Source organism: Dermacentor andersoni, chromosome 8 (assembly GCF_023375885.2).
Source record: "Dermacentor andersoni chromosome 8, qqDerAnde1_hic_scaffold, whole genome shotgun sequence".
Classification (NCBI taxonomy): domain Eukaryota; kingdom Metazoa; phylum Arthropoda; class Arachnida; order Ixodida; family Ixodidae; genus Dermacentor; species Dermacentor andersoni.
This window is the reverse complement of record NC_092821.1, coordinates 66,793,968-66,815,885: the sequence shown is the minus strand read 5'-3', so window position 1 is coordinate 66,815,885 and position 21,918 is coordinate 66,793,968. Positions and strand designations below refer to the sequence as shown.

At 45.1% G+C, this 21,918-nt stretch overlaps 2 protein-coding genes across 3 annotated transcripts in view; both read right to left on the bottom strand.

The window, feature by feature from the left end:
- LOC126538778 (uncharacterized) overlaps positions 1-21,918 on the bottom strand; it is a 353,978-nt gene that overhangs the window by 264,251 nt on the left and 67,809 nt on the right. The gene's annotated exons all lie outside the window — the stretch shown is intronic.
- Positions 1,133-20,395, bottom strand: LOC129386804 (BEN domain-containing protein 5-like). Its single transcript, XM_055075038.2, has 7 exons — positions 20,337-20,395; positions 20,143-20,202; positions 19,020-19,073; positions 16,050-16,100; positions 14,933-15,027; positions 7,221-7,443; positions 1,133-5,446 (listed from the first exon to the last, which is right to left on the bottom strand). Exons 1-7 carry the CDS (start codon positions 20,338-20,340, stop codon positions 5,334-5,336), a joined length of 600 nt encoding a protein of 199 aa, XP_054931013.2. The 5' UTR covers positions 20,341-20,395; the 3' UTR covers positions 1,133-5,333.

Genomic DNA, 21,918 nt, shown 5'->3' with positions numbered 1-21,918 from the left:
GCAGCAGTGCAAGTCTGGAAGCCACTTGATCATGCCACAACTGAACTGCCTGGGGACAGATACCCCACGCTGTCACAAGTCATTCCCCTGTTGCTGTGTACCGAGGTGGTTCTAGCTAAACATGTTTCCGAATGTGGTGAGGCAGCATTGCTTGCCTTAAGCCTTTTGCGTAGCATCAAGACGAGGTTCCTTGATATTAAGATGTCACGTACGCCTTCCTGCATTGGCAATGTTGGCCGATCGTAGATGCAAAGATGTCTGTTATGCTGAACAACCCGCAAAGCAATGGACATTCACTCTACTCACAACAGCAGCAGAAGAGACTGTGCCAGTTGATCAACATGGTGCAGCAACAAGTGAGAACAGCACCTGCTCTGCAGACCCACCAGGGGACTCTGTGTGGAGTGCTTTTACACACTTCAGTTCGCGTGCACATCATCAGTCAAGCCGTACAATCTCGGATGAGGTTGTTAGGTACTTGAAGGTCCCCTTCTTTCCCGGTCCGAAGACCCCCTTGTGTGGTAGAAAAGCAAGGGCAGCCACCTTTACCTAACCCTGGTTGCAGCTGCCTGCAGGTATCTTTCAATACCAGCCACCCAGACAAGAAGTGAAAGGCTTTTTTTGACTACAGGAGCCGTTGCAAGCTGCAGAAGGGAGCACCTCAAACCCCAGCATGTGCAACAGCTATATTGTTCTTGCACGGAAATTTGTAGATTTTCGTAAATAATCAAGTTCTTTACTTTCCTTGAATAAATCCCAGACCTTAGCTCTCTGCCGTTTTTTTTTCTTCGAAATTATTCAAGAATTACTATTCACTTCGAATTCGCTTCGAACCAAAAAAGCACTATTCACACAAGCCTAGCCGTAACATTAATGAACCATCAAAATTAACTCGGTGATAAAAATGGGGCCGCATGTTTCAGCTTCGCTGGTTAATTTATGTATGAAGTGCTTGGGCGGTGACTTTTACAGCGGAAAGCTGTTAAGCTTTTCGAAAGTCTGTTTCGTGCCGACAGAAAACTCGGCTTAGCTGTACGTCGCCGAGCCACGCAACCTCCTCGCATCACACATGCGGCATGCGCGGCATGCGTGCGCTTCACGCATGCCGCATGTGCATGCGTGCGCTTCTCCGCGGCATGCGTGCGCTTCACGTTCCCTCTCCCCATTCGAGGAGAAGCAAGTGTTCGCTTAGCCGTGACGTCACTGGTATACTAGAAAGCTCTGAGCAGCTGGTGTGCTGACAGACATGTCACCTCTCTCATCTAGTGAACACGCGTGTACAGCTACCATGGAGCAACCGAAAAAAGGCAAGACTCCCGAGGAAGAAGCCGCCTACAAGGAAGCTCGGCGCCCAGCTTAGCGGGACTACGATCGACGAAGGAGAGCCGATCCTGCCCATCGTGCCGAAGATGTGGTTCCCAGGGGGGAACTTATGGAAGCATTGCGCATGACTATGATACGAGGTACCCGCAGAAGCTCGTGTACGTTGGGCGAAGTGGTTGTACTGAGCTGGATAAGTTGTACCTCACCAACGCAGAGGGGGTCCAAGTTTCACCACTGTTCCACCAATGCCGATTCCAGCCTCGCTGAGGAATTTGAGCGACTCAAGAAGTACCCGCTTCAGACGATTAGCCGAGCCTGCCAAGCTGCGTGTGACCAGGTCAGCGATGAGTTTACGATCGCTTCGCCGAGCATTATTAGGTTGATGCAGAGCCATGCGGTGGATGTGAACCACAACGAATTGCTGCGGAAGGCCACTCTGATCTGCTTTATCGAAACGTGGAACTGCCGCATGCAGATAGACGAAAAATCTATGGGCACTTTGCTGAGGTAGGCGAAAGCCTTTCTGTGGCTGTCTCTGTTGCTGTTGTGCCTTGTTGTTGCTGTTGCTGGAGCTTGTTTTGAAGGCATTGTTGTCGTTTGCGTTCTGCCTCTTCAGCCTTCATCCCAGGAGACCGGTTGAGTCGCTTCAGTCTCATCCGTTCATTCGCTTTCAAACTTGTGTTGGGAGACTCTGAAAGACGCTGTTCCTTCCTGCTTGAATGTTGTTGCTGAGCCTGCCGCGACTTGCGCTTTCGCTTCTCCTGTTTTGGAGGCTACGCCAAAGAGACGCGGCTCACTTCATGTGCGTGGTGGTCGTAGTGTCGAGTCGCCTTCGGAGGCTACACCAAGCTGAAGGAACGTTGCCCTGGTAGCACGATGGTTGGGAGCCATCTTCCTGTATAGCAGCATGTTGCAGCGAATTCTGATACTGAGTGTCACCCTTGATTTTTGGGAGCTTCAGCTCACAGGCCCTATGCCGATATAGGTGTAACAGGTTCAGCTCTGTTCCGGTCCCAGAAGGGACCGAACGAGCATCCACTTCGAGCACACATGCTACACATGCAGCTGAGCTGATCGTCCCTGAGGGGCTCGGATCCATGAGGTGGTCTAGGCGACTCCAGGTGGAGCACCACTATAGCTGGAGACCACACTGTTCACCACAGTAATCACTAGGCCATGTTGGCCAAGATCAGTAAGAGGCCGGCTTGGGATGAGGCTACCATGCGGCGGGGCGATTCGCTAAATGCGATCATGGAGAATTGAATGCATGGCTACAAGTGTGCCACGCCTTGCCTCTCTAATCTACAGGTGCAGCCTGGGCAGCTGACTGAGTAGTGGGACAATGACATCATGGAAGTCTACAATGGCAAAGATTCGCTTGCCGAAGACCTGCCGTTTGCCCATACCCGGTCTGACGCCGAGGACAAGGACCGGATCAACGATGCCGACTGGTACTGGAGCACTGTACATAAGTTGTGGAGCATGTACTGCAGCTTGCATGCATGTGACTTGCTGGAGCTTGTGTGGCTTACCGGCCTGGACGTGTATGACCTCGCAAGAAATCGGCAAAACTTAGCAAATCTTGGAGACACTTATCCAGTGCCAACGGGCGTTTGCTCGCGAAAGACAGCGGTGCCAGAGGGCCGATTCGTCGGTGCAACAACGTGAAGCAGAAGCCAACGAAGAGAGCCCATAGATCTCGTCTTCGCGGACTTTAAAATGGATGCACTAGAAGACCCATTGGCATTTCACTTCACTGACCACAAAGCAGTAATAGTGAAAGGAAAACACAACCCTGCACTTGGCACTATGCGTATGAACTCCAAGAGGATGAAACAATGCAACAAGACTACTCTTCAAATCAACAAGACAATGCGAAATCATGACGTCAAAAAAGAGAGGGGAAACCATATGAGAAAATGTACACACACTTTGCCAGTGAAAAGCCAAATGTAAATAAATGTACATATGTACAAAGTTTAAACAATGTCTACTGTCGTTACTAAATGTACTAAAATTACAAAAAATCAAATCTAAAGTCAACTTCAAGTAACCAATGAAAATAAACAATGCATAAACATGACAAAATAACAGATAAACAAAAGCAAGACACAAAAAGAAAAGCTAAACATAGAAAAACAAAAGCAAAGCACAAATAGAAGATGAACACAAGGTGATGACAACAATAACGCAAGGGAAACACTGGCAAATCATTGCTCCCCACTTACGACAGCTTTCATGTTGAGTGGAACAGCATCCATTTTTTAAATACCAGGCAAAAAACTGTGTCAAGTGATATTCTAAACAACGTACACTCCAAAGTGCCATCTTTCTGCAAATTTTGAGCAAGAACAGTGCACCGGTGTGCACAAAGAATTTTTTTGAACTTACAGTAATCACTCGTTATAACGAAATTGCTTTACTTGAAATATCGCTTTATTCAAAATTTCTCCTATTCCCGACCCAAACGCATGCATTTTAAACCGCATTACTTGAAGCGCATGAAGAGCTTGACCCGTTTAGAGTGAAGTGGCGAGCAGAGGTATCGCCACCGCCGAACAGTGGTGACCTTTTGTGTATGCAGTGTCATATTAATGCTACCAACGAATTTGCCTCATGCAGGCACAGAACAGGCCACAAAAGTACACAACCCATGACCTATGACTTCCTAGTAATGGGCACCAAGCGACTGCTGAGTGCTCCCACCTGTTTACTGCAGAGCGAATGGAAGCTGTCAAATTCCATGGAGCATCAAGCCTGAACCGTTAACCTCGGTCGTAATCGCATCGCAGGTGTCCTCCGTAATAGAATCCATGCAAAAATAGTTTTCCGACGCTTTGCGATGCCAGAAAACCGTGGTCTCTAGGATGCCAAAAAGTGTCTAAGAAACCGCGAGCATACTTATTGCGCCGTCATATTCCATGGGGTGCGCTCAATAAGCAAATTTTTACCGCTCTAAAGAGCACTTCAGGCACTGAAATGTATTAAGAAACACAAAAGAAGTGTCCCTCCCATTATAAGTGCCATGTTCGACGTGAGGAGCTACGTTAACAAACCAGGAAGACGACTCCGGGGAAGCCAGCCTGGAAATTCGCTCGCCGCTAGCCATAATCTGCCTGCACTGCAATAAAACACCACCCCTAGCTTCATTGCACTTGTGACGGTGCAAATGTACCGATAACTTGCCAAAAATACAAAAAATATGAGCATTGTCAGTGGTGAGTCAGGCTGTCAACATGGCAATTCAACGCAAAGCTGGCGTTTCCACAGCGATTTTTTTGAGCCGGTCATACTCGATTCGCACCATCCGAATTTAGACAAACAGTCTAAATTTTTGGTAGGGTCATTGAATTTTGTTTCTAGACATTTTTCAATGGCGCTGATGCAACGGTGTGCAAACACCAACACTTGAACCGTAGAATTAGCAGTTTCGTCGACAACGGTGCGCCGAAAAACTCTCGTTTTGCAAGCTTCACGGCTACACACCTCGGAGGAAAATTGCCCAGTGATCGTGCAAAGCCTCTACTCCAAAACCATTCAGTTTTCCCAATTGCACTGCCTACCCACAGTGAGCGCTAATCGTTTTTTGAGCACAACAAACACAGCCTCAGACTCGAGCCACGGCATTTGCGGCGCTTTCCAGCGCGATACTCTCATAGTCTTCCGTGACCAGGGGTTGCTCGTGCCCCGTAAGAGCTTGAAACAGCCAAACCTCACTGCCTTTTGGCGCCTGAATAAAGTTTTGCTTCACTGAATACATTGTATTTAGACTTTTTCGCAGTTGTGGGGCAATTAAAGCTCGACTGCTTTAGCTTTTCTCGAGTGGTCGCTTCTATCGAATTTTTTCGCCTTCCCACTGATTCGTTATAAAGAAGGATTACTGTACGCAGTGAAATATGTCGGACCCTGTACTACAATCTGCAGCACACAAAGTTGGTTGGAATGGCTCAGGGAGGGTGCAGGCGTCAACCTGCTGCAGGTGGGTGGTGGGACCCTGGCGGCACAAAGGATTATTTGCGCCGGATGTCACCCAGTTTCTGTGCAAGGTGCCTGCGCACGTCCTTGAGCCTCTTGCTCTGGGTGTCTTTAGGCACATCGCTGCCCATGTATATGCTGAAGAGAGCTGCAAGTAAAAAACAAATAGTGAATTCAAAAACATGTTTTAAGAAAATCGGTTGGAATCTACTTGCGGTGGAACCACGATTATACGACTGTCTTGGGACCGCGAAAAAGCGTCGTAAGACGCACACATAGTAAAATCAAAACATAAGTTATGCCTATAAAAATACTACTTATTTTGCACTACGGATTTACGAGAAACTTCAATGTCAACTACTAACATACTCTGCAGGGCTTGGAAACCCAAATTACCAAGAAAGTAAATGCGATAAGAATTGATGCTGCAGTGCAGGTACCAATCATACTTTATTCAAGCGAACCTTTACGGTTCTCCACTGCCCACTGCCGCGATTTCCGTCAGCCGGCGCAAACTTTAAAAAATATTCGGTAAGTTTCTTTTGGAACTTGTTTGATCCATGAACCAAGAGCTTTCGCTCGAGTTGGGCAATGTCCAAAAGGAGGTCCTCTGCGGTGTCGTTTGAACAGATGAAGTTCTGGATGCCGTCTATGTGTTGTAGTACTTGGGCGAATGTGGTAGGCACAGGCACGGCATCTGTTCTGTTTCGTTTTTTAAAGCAATCCAGCCACCCGTTCGGTGCCTGAAAGTCGTCGATGCCCAGACGCAATGCCACAAGGTCCGCCTTTTATTTTAGAATGGCGCCGCCAACGTTGATCACAGAGCTCCGTGCTTGATGCAGCCGCTTGACGAAAACTTTTTCTAACTTCTCATGCTGTCCTTCTTTTGCCGCTTTCCGCTTCAGCTCGAACTTGTTGGCATTCTGCCATATCACCGCTTTGTTGGCCAGGATCGTCTTAAGCGAAGATTCGGGTACCTTAAGGTCCCAGGCAATGCTGGCTTTCGTGGCTCCATGCTGCTTTTCCGCTTCCTCGATAATATTCAGCTTATCGCCGAGCGACAGAACTGTCCGCTTTCGGGACATCGTGCGTCGCGTTGCTCCCCACAACTCAAAACCTCCGCTGAACGCTGGTTGCTAGGATTACAATGAAGAACACGTGCGATAAACCTAGGCCTCTCTGCGCTACCTTGTCGGCGATCTGCTGCTGGGAAACTGGAAGGAGAGAAACGCTTCCCCAACGCGACGAGAGGTGGCGCCGCCGAGAAGAGAGGGAGAAAGTGATTGTGGAAAAGAAAAGGCACTATTTCAGCACAGCGGACCATTCAGTCTGAGGCTGCTAGTTGGGCGCTTTCTTGCGTGCACCACTGTTGTTTGCCTACTTAGTATACAGGCTGTGATTCACTTGTTTCGCGACTGTATCGGTTCTACCGATTCTCTGCCTTTACTCCCTACATCCTCTCTGTCATTATATCTAGCACCCCTCCTGACAGTTGCACGTTAGTTGCTTCTGCAATGCTTTTGCCAGGAATTACACATAATTACAGCTGTCAAGAGGGTATTGTGATGATGCCCACGGAGTTCCCGAGGGCATTGTGCACATGCGACACAACGGGAAGATCCCAACGAGTTCTTGAGTGATAAACAGCACAGCTAAACTAAACACACTGAAAGCTCTTTTTATTGACAAAGCATAGCAAACCTAACACATGCAAGGTGCTTCGTGGTCCAATACTTCAGCATACTGAATTTCTATGATTTATGAACATTGCATGGTTTGAAAATCTGAATAAAAGAAAAGTCAACTGCGCAGTAGTCCGCCACCCCAGTTGCAACAGTAGTTCACTGAAGCAGGAGTTATAGCGAATTACAACATTTCACTGCATGTCACTGTATAAGATCTATATACACTATGTTGCAAACCTTTTAGTGAGGCCACTTTCTCAGGGGTTAACGCAGGCCTTGGTTTGGTCTCGCCCAATGCACGCGACTTGTTGGAAAGCGTTCCCGTCACACTGCGGCTCCTCTGCTGTTTGGGCGTCCAAAAAACATTCGTGGCCATGCGGCAAAATAATGAATCCGTCGGGGACCGGAACAGTGTGTCCCAAGCCTCCTTCTCTAGCCATTTACCACTCCCTGCATAGAGCTGTAATATGAAGAATTACATTAGGCATTATATTGCTACAAGTGGAATGAACACAATCTAGTATACACTGACAAAGTATGTGTTGTATATGCCTGTGTCGGTGGACATTACATCCTACATGTGTGAGTTTTGGCAAGTCACATTTCTGCATTTTCTTAAATGTGAGCCCACCAGTGAAATAGCACAAACAATACATTGTTAAAAAAATTTCGTGCATGACTTTAAGGCCAAGTGCCAAGAAATTTCGACTGCATAAGAAGCATAGCTTAATATAGCCTAGCCAGACAAAATTTGACATTTGAAATACAAGTGGAAAGAAACGCTAACAAAAAAATATGCTTGATCCCTTATTAATAGAAATCGATTAAGCATGAAGTGAAACGTGTCTTCATAGAAACTGTTGCATGTTTATTGTACGTGAAGAATTAAGTTGCAAGTTGCCATCAGTGGCACCCCACCACTGCACAGAGATCCACGCAAGCGAAAGTTCTGGAACAACTCGCGACCCAAAGACACTGCATTGTATGCCCCAGAGCAATGCGCAGATCCACCATAAAACATAGGTGTCTGCAAAACCATACAAGCAAAACTGAATGGACTTTCAGTAAATCACTTCGTGAACTCGCACTCCTCCGCAACGAAAGGCACGCAATTTGCGGGTCGGTGGCCCAGGGGCGTAGGCAGGGCCACCGACCGCGCAGCGCACTTCGATGCGCGTTCGTTTTACTCTGGCCGAGTGGATTTTCGCCTGGCAGAGTTTCGGACACTTTCTCTAGCAGCAGAGAAACAAAAACAATGCATGTTCGCTCCCCGCCATCACTACGGGTACTCGACGGATTGAAACACGTTCACTTGAGCGCAACCTCCCCAGAAAATTTTGTCTCGTTGGGGTAGGATACCTAGCAGTATGTGTATGGTTCTCTGTGGACCAAGCGTCGCACGTTTTCTTCAATATTCCTGCGGTAGCCACACTAGGTGCCCAAAGTAGGCATTCGATTGAAGCCAACATGCTTTCCTTTGCGTTATTTCATTTCGGCGACTCCCGCTCCACAAACGAAAAAAAAAAGAGACATTGTTGCGGCGCAGCGAATTATCGCATGGGGAAAGTTCGATTTTACTACTTCTTTTGCGGAAAGTAAAGGGCCGCGGGACGCTTCAGTTGCCGGAAAGTTCGATTTTATTACTTCTTCTTTTGAGGAAGGTAATGGGCCACAGGACGCTTCAGTTGCTGGATACTCATATTATTGCGATAGCAGTTATATGGACACGCCAGGCGCATTGCTGTTGCCGCCGTCGCCCTCATGTTCCATATAAAGTCCAGGGGTGCTAACATCGTGACCGCGCACAGCATGCTGTAGTGCGAGTGAAAGAATAATGGGGGTGAGGGCATAGGTGAGGCGCCGATGGTGGTTCAGTCTTGTGTGCGCAAGGGAGAAAAGCGGGAAGGAAGCGCACCACCTTTCGTCGTGCACGATACATAGGGGGAGCGGAGGGAGCGGGGGCTGTGATCTATGAATATGTGGTTGCGCAACATGTTTATTTGCCTTATTTGACGCATCATATACAGTGACTTTTTCTTAGATACGTAGATTTATTGGAGACTTATACGTATATCTAAATTCCTTGTTGCAAGATCTTGCGTGTTTGTGTGCGTGCATGTGGAAGGGCGTTGTTGACCTTTTTTTCGATCGTCAGGGGCTATTATTGATCGAAGTTGCTAAACCTGGAGAGACTATCAATTGTTTCCGATATTGTGAAACGTCGGATTGTGACACTTTCTTGCCCTTTATCAAGCTGTATCTTTACATTTGTATCATCATCATCATCAGCCTGGCTACGCCCACTGCAGGGCAAAGGCCTCTCCCATACTTTTCCAACTACCCCGGCCATGTGCTAATTGTGGCCATGCTGTCTCTGCAAACTTCTTAATCTCATCTGCCCACCTAACATTCTGCCGCCCCCTGCTACGCTTCCCTTCTCTTGGAATCCAGTAAATAACCCTTAATGACCATTAGTTATCTTCCCTCCTCATTAGATGTCCTGCCCATGCCCATCTCTTTTTCTTGATTCAAGTAAGATGTCATTAACTTGCGTTTGTTCCCTCACCCAATCTGCTCTTTTCTTATCCCTTAACGTTACACCCGTCATTCTTCTTTCCATAGTTCGTTGCGTCGTCCTCAATTTAAGTAGAACCCTTTACGTAAGCCTCTAGGTTTCTGCCCCGTAGGTGAGTACTGGTAAGACACAGCTGTTATACACTTTTATTTTGAGGGATAATGGCAACCTGCTGTTCATGATCTGAGAATGCCTGCCAAAGGCACCCGTGCCCAGTCCCAGCCCATTCTTATTCTTCTGATTATTTCAGCCTCATGATATGGATCCGCTGTCACTACCTGCCCTAAGTAGATGTATTCCCTTACCACTTCTAGTGCCTCGCTACCTATCATAAACTGCTGTTCTCTTCTGAGACTGTTAAAGATTACTTTAGTTTTCTGCAGATTAATTTTCAGACCCACCCTTCTCTTTGCCTCACCAGGTCAGTGAGCATGCACTGCGATTGGTCCCCTGAGTTACTAAGCAATGCAATATCATCAGCGAATTGCAAGTTACTAAGGTATTCTCCATTTCCTTTTATCCCCAATTCTTCCCACTCCAGGTCTCTGTATACCTCCTGTAAACACGCTGTGAATAGCATTGGAGAGATCGTATCTCCCTGTCTCACACCTTTTTTTATTGGGATTTTGTTGCTTTCCTTATGGAGGACTACGGTGGCTGTGGAGCCGCTATAGATATCTGTCAGTATTTTTGCATACAGCTCGTCTACACCCCGATTCCTTAATGCTTGCACGACTGCTGAGGTTCCTGATTTTATTTGTGATTACCTTGGTAAATACTTTGTAGGCAACGGACAGTAAGCTGATCGGTCTATAATTTTTCAAGTGTTTGGCGTCCTCTTTCTTATGGATTAAGATTATGTTGGCGTTCTTCCAAGATCCGGTACGCTAGAGGTCATGAGGCATTGCATATACAGGGTGGCCAGTTTTTCTAGAACAGTCTGCCCACCATCCTTCAACAAATATGCTGTTACCTGATCCTCCCCAGCTGCCTTCCCCCTTTGCATAGCTCCCATAGCTTTCTTTAATTCTTCCGGCGTTACTTGTGGGATGTCAAATTCCTCCAGACTATTCTATCTTCTATTAGCGTCGTGGGTGCCACTGATACTGTATAAATCTCTATAGAACTCCTCAGCTACTTGAACTATCTCATTCATATTAGTAATGATGTTGCCGGCTTTGTTTCTTAACGCATACATCTGATCTCTTGCCTATTCCTAGTTTCTTCTTCACTGCTTTTAGGCTTCCTGTTCCTGAGAGCATGCTCAATTCTATCCATATTGTACTTCCTTATATCAGCTGTCTTATGCTTGTTGATAACTTGAAAAGTTATATCAGTTCTATTCTAGCTGTGGGGTTAGAGGCTTTCATACATTGGCGTTTCCTAATCAGATCTTTCGTCTACTGTGATAGCTTACCGGTATCCTGTCTACCCCAATTACCACCGACTTCTATTGCACACTCCTTAATGATGCCCATTGTCATTCATTGCTTCAACACTAAAGTCGTCTTCTTGAGTTAAGGCCAAATACCTGTTCTGTGGTTTGATCTGGAATTCCTGTTTTCCCTCTTACCGCTAACTCATTGATCACCTTCTTATGTACCAGTTTCTTCCGTTCCCTCCTCAAGTCTAGGCTAATTCGACATCTTACCATCCTATGGTCACTGCAGCGCACCTTGCTGAGCACGTCCACATCTTGTATGATGCCAGGGTTAGCATAGAGTATGAAGTCTATTTCATTTCTAGTCTCGTCATTCGGGCTCTTCCACGTCCACTTTCAGCTATCCCGCTTGCAGAAGAAGGTATTCATTATCCGCATATTCTTCCGTTCTGCAAACTCTACTAATAACTCTCCCCTGCTATTCCTAAAACTTATGCTATATTCCTCCACTGACTTGTTGCTATGACTTGTCACTGACTTGACTCGCATTTGTATATACTATTGTATCTTCGCATTTCTAATGTACGAAGGTGAGTCAAATGAAAGTGAGCCAACACTCCCTGAGCAATAATGGTTCGGTTCATTATCTGCGAGGTATGCACGTGGCACAGATGTATTTTTTTATTTACAAAAGTGACACGCAAGTGTGAGGATCAAGGTTCTTTATTGCTCTGATACACTGGGTTGAACATGCTTCTGTGACATAATGGTCACTCCAAAAGTTGAACAGCGTGGAGTCATGAGGATTTTGACAGATGAAGATGTCCCCCCCCCCAAAAAAAAATATTAGTCACCATATGGCTGCCGTGTGCGTTGAACATTGCATTTCATTGGCCACTGTGAAGCGTTGGAGCAAACGGTTCAAAGAAGGACAAGAAAGTTGCAAAGACAATCCAAGACCGGGCCAAAACAACTGTGCAATCATCCCCAACACAATTGCAAAGGCTGGTTAGACAAGAACGGAGGATAAGCATAGATGAATTGGCGGGGCGTGTGAACACCAGCCAAGGTCGGGTCACACCATAATTCATGAACATCTCGGTTATCGACTCTTGTGTGCGCAATGCATGCCCAAGATTTTGAAATGGTAACCAAAGACAAAGTGGTTTGGTGCTGCCTTGATTCATCTAAACCGGTATCACGATGAGGGTGAAGACTTTTCGTCTGCAATTGTGAACAGAGACGAATCATGGTGCCAGTACTACAAGCCTGAAACACGACATCAAAGCTTACAGTGGAAGCATTTGAATTCACCACCCCCAAGAACACCAAAGGCCGTCATTCCTGCCGGAAAGCTGTTGTTGACTTTGTTTTCGATCGTCAGGGGCCATGATTGATAAAATTTGCTATACCTGGAGAAGCTATCAATTGTTTCCGATATTGTGAAACGTCGGATCGGCTGCATGTCACAATGAAGAACAAACAACGTGGGAAACTGAGGAATGGGGTCATCTTGCTCTACAACAATTCCCATCCCCACATCACTGATGCGGGTAACACAAAACTGGCAAAGTTCAAGTGGGAAACAGTGCAACATCCGTCATACAGCCCAGACCTGTCGCCTTACAACTTCCACATTTTGGAGCATTTGAAAAAACAGATTCGTGTTGGATGATGACGTGAAAGAGTCAGTTACAGATTTTTTTGAAGCAGTGGAACAAATGTTTAAATGGTCATGGAGACTACATTTAAATAAAGTACCCCGTTTGTCATATATTCGCATTGGTTCACTTTCATTTGACTCACCCTCGTATATATTGCAGAACACCTGCTTTTTATATGTTGTCTCTGTTGTGACTATAATTTCGGAGCAATTACTCACAATTGACGACCGGTGACAGCTGCTCCTGCGCAATACATTCTAACAAAGGACAGCGTCATTGAGATTTTTCGCTGGTCGTTGCATATGTACAAAAATTTAAACAAGGTTCATAAATGATAGAGAGAGAGATGCTAATGAGGGAAAGGCAGGGAGGGTAACAAAGTTTTATAACAATATTTGTCAACTTGTTCATTTCACGGCCTTTACGTGTTTCATATTAGCAGCATGCACTGCTTTGCTGGTTCCAAACTGATATAGCTCTAAAGTTCGTCTGATATTTGCTTTACTTATTAAATACACAGAAAACATGGAAGCATTGATATCAGTTATTTCGGGCACAATTTTGAGACCTACGAGTATGTTCTCTTATAAAAAAAATACATCTTTTACCTGTGTTGATAATGCATACCTCTCAAGATTTCGTTTGCAGCATCTTTGACAATGGCAACGCAGTTAATATTAATGTTTAATGTATTTCATCCCTCGACAATTTCTATAAGGAGGAGGGCAAGCTGCAAAGTGAGCCCCCCCCCCCCCTCCTGAACGAAATTTCTGGCTATGCCACTGCGGTGGCCGTGTTGCAGGCTTGCTTGGCGTGCGATGTTCTGTTGGCAAGTGACGTCCAGCTGCCGAGTCGCAACTCAAAGGTACAAGCATTTTGGTCCAGCTCCGTAGTGTTTTGGGCAGTTGCAACGCGCTTAGCTTCAGGAATGCGAGTAGCAGATTTTGCAGCATTCGTCACAAACCTGTTCTGATTCACGCTGGCATGTCTCTCGCCGGACCAAAGCGAGATTTGCTTGTTGACATAGTGACCTTTCTGCACGGCTTAGTGCTGCAGTTTTCTTAGTTGGTGCCATTGCAAGCAAAGCAGTAGGTGACGTGTAAGCACTGCCGATGCATGTTGAAGCAGCACTCCGTAGGCGATGAGGCGTCGCAGTCTAATCCGACATGAAAGACAAACCATGTGTGGAAAGTGTTTTAGAAACGAAAGTGCTTTATGCCGGAGTCCACCGTAAACTTCCTGTAACGGATGTGATGTCGGTGCGAAAGCTCCGCCTTCTAGGAGCAGTGAAGTGGAGTACTGCATCGTGACACGAGCACTGACAGTAAGCGCTTCGGTAGTCTCAGTGCAGCAGAGGCTTCAACACAGTGTAGCCTGATGTAGGTGATGCAGGCCTTCTGCTGAGGTGATGACACAGTTTCCGCATATGGGTTGTCTTTCCTGTCCCATTAGCCAGTGATGCTTCGTCAGCTATAGAGTGCAGCTTCAACATGCCTCATCAGTGCTTACACACCACCTATTGCTTCACTTACGATGGCACCAAGAAAACTGCTGTGCTAAGCAGCACAGAAAGGCAACAACATCAACGGGTTAATCTCGCTTTGGTCCAGTGAGAGACACGCCAGCACGAAGCAGAACATCTTCGCACATTGGCAGCGCATGCTGCTGATTGCATTCCTGAATCTAAGCACATCGCAACTCACCTGGCTGCCCAAGACACTACGGAGCCAGAGGAAATGCTCGTAACTTCGCCGAAGTGACTCAGCAGCTGGACGCTAATAGGACACTGCTCAGCAAGCAAACCTGCGACACGGACGCCGACCTGCAAATTGTGCGCCTTTCACTGCAGCGAACTGTGAGTTCATGAAGCAAACACACAACAGCTTATGTGAAGACACGTTTAGCTTTCGTGTTCTACAAATTTCTATGAAAGAGGGATCAACCATATCTTTCTTATACTAAAACTAGAAATGGCGTAGTTACGACTTGCCTGGCATGACCCTCGAGATTAGGCAGCACCTGCGACGTCGTAAAATATCACGAAGGACCTGTGCAAAGACTTATGTCATGGCCATCAACCCCACCTAGGTGCATGCGTCATATGCTTAGGTGCTGCTTAGTAGAGGCTGCTAATACAAAAAATCACCAGCCCTGTTGTTTTGCCAAGTGAGCAGATGCAAGATATGACTGCAGTGCAATGCTTTCAAAGGTCTAAGCGTACTTATATATACTAGGCTGCATGACCTAGTACAAGAATACAGGTTTTCATAGATCATGACTGCTCTTTTCATGAAGAAAAAAAGCAGCCCCCAAGGCATAATGAAATTACCATTCCATCGTCCCTTTCACTGCCAATCACAGAGTAGAAGACCTCTGGAAGATCACTGGGGAGTGCTTCCTCCAACTCCTGTGAGGGCCCGGGTTCTAGTATATGACAAGCATTTAATAGGGATAAGAATTGGACACAGACAACAGTAAAGGACAGGCAGTAACCAAACAGTCACACTGGCAGAAATTTCAAAAGAAATTACTAGAGTTTTGACAAAATTATAAATCCTGACAACGATAGCTCTCGAAGTAATAAATGCAGTGAAAGTGCGCAGTCCTCAGTCTTATCCTGAAACAATTCTCGGTGCAGTTCTCAACATGCTGTTGACTTTGTGCTCTGCACTCTTTGTTATTGCTTTGCTCAAGGCTTTCACCTGCACTGCCTATATGTAAAACCTTGCAGTGTTGCACCAGTTTGAGAGTACACTGCAGTAAAGCAAAAGGTTGTCGTGATGTAGAACAGCTGTAGCAGACTACTAGAGCTCAGGTACTATGTTCATAATTTTACAATGATTCTAGCTATGGACAATGATAACCAAGTACTCTGAATAATATTCTACAAGCTGCAAAGTGCTGCTGATGTGTGGCAATTCATTCTACAGCACTACTTTAACTAATAAAACAACTAATAACCAGGCTACTTTCTAATGCCTCATTATGGAATAGATTCTAACTCTAAATGGTGCTCTGCTACAGAAGAGGCACCTGTAAAATCTATTGCACATGTGCACAAAAAGAAATTTCAAATAAAGAAATGCATGATGAATAAATGATGGCTTCTACACATTGCAAGCCACCCTGTACACACAGATTATACTACAAGCTATCTATCATGTGTCAGGGAATAAACTTAAATTATCCGCGTACATGACATGAAAGGTGCCCTGCAATTAACGCTTACGACAAAGCTTGTTCGAAGGAACCAATACCGCCATCGCAACGGGGTGATATTATGCACCTCGTGTGACAGAAATGGTATCGAAGAGACGCATTGGGATCTTTGGTTAAAATGCCACGAGATATTTATGATTGCAGAATATTATGAGTACTGCGGAAAAATATACTTGCATAAAAATATATATGTATCAAAAGAGCATGTCTAAGAAAACGTTTCCTACCGAGCCCATCTGGTAACACTTGTTCGGTGCTGTTTTGTACATCTTGAGACACTGGAAAAAAAAAATTCAGGTTTTTTGCCAATTTATAATTGATTAATTCTCTTTAAACAATTGCTAGCACACATTACCACTAATTATCCAAGCAACGCATCAGCTAAGTTGTAACTAATGTCATGAGCCTCACTTGTCCAAGGATTTTCTTACATACACAGTGCACCACAAATGCGTGGCAGTCATTTTGTCATTTTTCGGTGAATGCTATGCTACTAGATGACACCAGCTTTAAAAAAAAAGGGTATTTTTGTGGCTGCACTTTGTAGAAATGTATTGGAAATCTGGCTTCTTGGGGTTATAGAGATTGTGTGGAATGAGACGGCTGTATTGACAACCGCCACCTTTTTCAATGCCAAAATCATTGTGTATTTCGATGTTTCCTCACCTCAAATAAACAATTAGGCGTGAAAAGCCGGTGGCCTCACCAGCTTGATAGTGGCTCCACAAAGATGCTCTGCTACTGGCACTTCTGGGGTTTCCTTTCCTCACAGTGCCAGAAGTAATGTGTAGTATACAACCTCTATTCCAAGAAATCTCAAGCTTTGAATAGACAGTTTCCGCAGGAATGTTTATCTACAACTTAAAAACATTGACAGACAACAGAAAATATCAAATGAACTGATGATACAGTAAAACCTTGTTAAACCGTACCCGCTTAAACAATAGTTTCATTTTAAAAGTGGCAAAGTCAAATCTCCAACTCAGCAGCCTTTGAACACAATGCGTTTGGTATCCGCATAAACCGTACCAGCTTATTGCGTACGTATTGGTTAGCATGTACTGTTTCCACTTTTCGTCGCGCAATCACAGCAGTGCATCGTTCCCACTGGGCGCCCTGGCAGAACAAGCCTCCAGTATCGGAATGGCCTCCAAGTGCCTTATCTGATTGCATGTGAAGCTACATAAACATCACTTCGGGGCCGTGCCAGAGAGCATTGTGGCTGTGGTTGTGGCATCATGCAAGCTAGGACTCACGTCATGTCGAAGCTCGAATAAAAACACCAGGTGCTCAGCAAAGAAAAAAAAAGTGGACATTGTTCTACTATCGAACGTGGCATGAAGTCGGTGCTGGCACGCAACAGGGATCTACCCTTGACTACGGTGTGTGGCATTTGGAATGCGAAGAAATTGCTCGGCAGCGCTGCTCCGACCGCAAAGAGATGTTGGCTACCAGGTTCGACTTTTTGCCATTGTTGCCTCTGTTGTTGCCGAAATGTCGCCTAGTGACAGTGATGAGGACAGCACGGGCGATTCAGGCCTGACAGTGGCAGAAGCTGCGCGTTACGTCAGCCTCATGAATGCAATTGTCGCGTCGAGAACAGCACCCCGCAATTGAAAAGACACCACCCGACTTCTACAGTGCTACCTCGTCCTTGTACAGAGAATATGCAACGCAAACAAGGACTCTGCTATGAAAGTGTTTGCTGAGAAGAGGGGGCTGGCTAAAAAGCTGGCTGACAGCATGAAACAATAATAAGACTTTTGTCGCACGAAGTGAATAATTACTTCATGTTTTTGCCCTATCATCGCACTCTCTCTGAGTTCCGTTTTTGACAGGTAAGAGGTCGATCTGATGCTATTTCGGTTAAGCAGCACTGCCGTTTAATACATACTTTTTCCAATCTCCGGCCAACTACGGTTTAACAAGGTTTCACTGTACATCGTTAAACTGTAGCTGGCCGGCACTCCAAATGCCACACACCGTAGTCAACAGTAGACACGTGTCATGTGGCAGTCAACAGTAGACACATGTTGCGTGCCAGTGCCGACTTCTTCATGTCATGTTCGATAGCACGAACTATGTTTTTCTTCTATTCTAATTTCTATTCTTTTCTATTCTATTCTTTTCTATTTCTATTCTCTATTTTTCTCATTTTTCTTTTATGCTGAGCACCCGGCATCTTTTTTTATCCAAGCTTCAGCAATAATGCGAGTCCTCGCTTGCACAATGCCACAACACTCTGGCACGGCGCCGAAATGGTGTTGATGTTGATGTGGCTTGGCGCACAAACGTACAGGGCGCTTGGAAGCTGTTCTAATCTCTGAGGCTTGTAGTTCTGCCGGGCCGCCTGATGGAGACGATGTACCACCGTGTTTGCGCAACAAAAAGTGGAAACACTACGTGTTAACCCATACATATACAATAAGCTGGTACAGTTTATGTAGATACAAAACACATTATGCTCAATGGCCACTGAGCTGGGGATTTGAGTTTACTACTTTAAAATGAAACTATTGTTTAAGCGGGTACGGTTTAATGAGGTGTTACTGTATTACAATATTGAAAGCTATTCATAAAAGTTAGGCATACAAAAATCGAAAAATAGTGATGGTTTCCTGAAAAAAAGAAAGGTGGCCTTAGTAGTAGTCAAGGCACTTGTGGATAAGGGTGTGCTGATCTAAAAGCTTTCTACACAAATGCATGTGAGCATTATATATGTGAGAGCAAGTGCTCGTGAGAAGTGCTACAGTATGTAGATGAGTATTGGTGAAAGTGACTAGGTAAGCATTAGCGAGTGCACTTATAAAATATTGGTTAGCAGGAGCAAGTGTCTCACAATCCGTTCATGAAAACTAAGCAATGGTGTCAGAAATATTTACGAGCTGGTCTGACATAAATCCTATGGGGCTTTTAAAGGCCGCAGCAGCAGTAATGGATCCTGAAGATAATGAACATGCAATGTTCTCGCACGGAAGTTCAGCAATATTCGTGAACTACAGGAAGCTTAATGAAAGTGAAAAAAAATGTCATGCACCCAACAGTAGCGTGAAGCTACACAGAAATTTGTAGCCTTGTGCTGCTGTAAGGTAGAGGACAATTTTTTTACTTTCAAGGAATATTAAGACTGAACAACAGTCACATGCGAGGATGGCAAGCAATAAAAAACTGGCCCTGTACATGAAGTACTATCTTACCCGAGGGCTGAAACGCTTCCGCATCAGCAGCGCCAGATGGCCTGTTGCTAGGTTCTGCAATGATAACACACCAATAAGTGTTTGTACCTTAATTTCATATATTTCAAAGTAAACATGTCAATGCAGCACCTTGCTGTGACATGGCTGATTAACTTGTTCTGGACTTCAAACAAGTAACCCTCTCCTAAGACAATGTGAGGGATTTCTCTGAACAGCATTCACGACATTCTTACCCTGCCTTGTCCCTCACTGGACCCAAGTGCCCATGGTATGTTTATGTCATAAGCTCCACCACCATTTTCTTTCCTTTTTTCTGCACGGAATATTTTCAGATTTGCTTGGCTGCATTTTAAAGAAAATCCGTGGTGTTCTGCAAACTTGTGCACTGCGGACAAAGCCATATTAAACGAGCTGTGCTGTCTGTGCCAATTTGGTGTAGCGCATACTTTTGCTTGAATTTTCAGCTGTTTGGGGCACATGCCTATGTACTATTTTCCAGACACAACCATCATGTGTACATATTTGATTACAATGTCTAAACCTGGTGCCCCTTGCGAACCATTTGCCAACAGGAAAATTTGTTTATCGGTAACGTGGTACTTCTGACCCGAGGTGGCATGACACTGCATCCTACGACCCCTGACAAAAGCACACAGTTGAGTATTTAACATGACCTTCTTTCGATGGATTGATTCATGGTGTTCAACGTCTCAAAGCAAGCAACACTGCGGCTGTGAGAGATGCCACAGTGGAGGACTCTGGATTAATTTGGCCGCACCTAAATCTAAATAAATGAGTGTGCTAGCATTTCACCGCCTTTGAAATGAAGCTTCCACGACCAGGAATCGAACTTGCAAGCACATGCTTATTAGCACAATGCCATAGTCAATAAGCCACTGCCGTGGGTATCGTGTTGAATTCTCAACTGCACACTTTCTTTGTACACTGCTAGACACATTGCAGCCCAAATTTACGGTCCTGAAGTACCTTATTACAACTCAATCAATTTAAATGCCGATAAACATCTCCATGCAAGCAGCTCCAGATGTAAGCTCACTAAAAGCAAATGACCAATGGTCCATAAAAAGAACTATGCAACAGTGGCATATAAGACAACTCTTACCAAGCTGCTGTGACACACGTTCCTGGACTGAGGCAGCTGAAGCCGCAGCTTCAGTGGTTCCTGAAGACCACACAAACAATAAGTTATTACAATGTGGGCAACGTATACTAGCACCCATACAGCCATAAAAGTAAGATTTATCTGTGTGTGCTAGTTAATTCAAAACTGCATATGTGCACTAAATATTTTCTCACCCATGCGTTTTGATGCCTTGTTGACTTCTGAATGTGGCCCGCTGCGCGAGTGCAAGCCCACATCTGCAAGGATAATGTGCCAACAACAGTGTTTCTGCTACTTTCAACATGATATCAAGCAAATAGACATGTATTATCTTGCAAGTGACATGACAAATAAATTGTTTTTTGGTTGTCAAAGGGAAAGCAAGCTCCAATTCTGGACATGTTGTAGACCTTAGTACATAGAACACTACAACATAATTCTGGGGCCCTGAGTTCTTAATTATAGAATACAGAAAGAACAGAAATTGCTTGTGACTACACTGGCCCTGTCACAAAGTACCTTGAGCCCTGTACCGAGAACTTACAGCAGGTAACTGCATATAAATGCTTTAAGATGACTGGTCTGACATGTATTTCAAGTGGCTATATACCAGACATGAACAGCTGCAATGCACAATTTTAAGTTTATGTGAAATGTTTCCAATGTTTCATCCCAGGACTGAACAACACATGAATCACTTTTGCCAATATATATTATGGTCAAAATTTAACTATATAGATTAAATGCAGGTGCCTGATTTCTTCTGGGGAAGTAAAAAATAAATTTGGTGCAATAGTAGTAAAATGAAGACAACAAAAACTAAACTTGGAAAATTAACCACATATGTAGCTTGCCTTTCGCTCCCAGCCCCGAGCTCCGTGAGTGTACAGGAACTTCTGCACCTACCACCACATCCAAAGACCGGGCGTAAATGATCTTGCTCTCTGAAATTATTATTACAACACTATAAGTCTAACTCATCAGGCATGTTATTGAGTATAGGTAAGCTGTACATTTGTAAACATAGAGGCAGAGTGCAGGAAAAAAAGGTGACGATACTGGCGTTTTCTTACTATTCACCTCTTTGTATAAGTCTTGAACACATGGCCAGATTTACTTATACTGCTTTCATGGGAAATTGATGGCAGTAGAGTCGGTTCAAATTTATTTCAAGTTCAGCCTCTCAGTCTGCTTGGTTGTTCAGAAACAAATCCGATAGCTTGCATGAAAGTTCAAAGTTAGGCTACTACACATACCTCAATATAACCAATGCCATTGTATGGAAGTAGGGCGAGTGCAAAACAAGCACTGGTGATAGAATGACAGAAAGCTGAGCTTGTTGGTAAGGATTCACAATGCAAAGAAGGGATGAGGAGTGAAGACGCGGACACTAGAGAAGAGAAGTGGACAACCCGAACGCCGACTATCAAATGAGAAAGAAGACGCAAAACTCATCTGCGCATGCTTTGGAACCGTAGCACCACGTGTCAATCGGGTACACGTGCCGGCCTACGATGTCGACACGTGTACCCGATTGTACCCGCACGTGTGCACGAATGTCAGCACGTGTACCCGATTGAGACGTGGTGTTACCATTCCAGGGCACGCGCAGATGAGTTTTGTGTCTTCTTTCTTATTTCACCTCAGTGCTTCCTTCAGTTGATAGTCGGCGTTCGTGCTGTCCAGTTCTCTAGTGTCCATGTCTGCATGCCTTACCCCTTCTTCACTGGTGATAAGTGCATGAAAACACTGCTGCCCAAGTGATTTTGTCCTGGT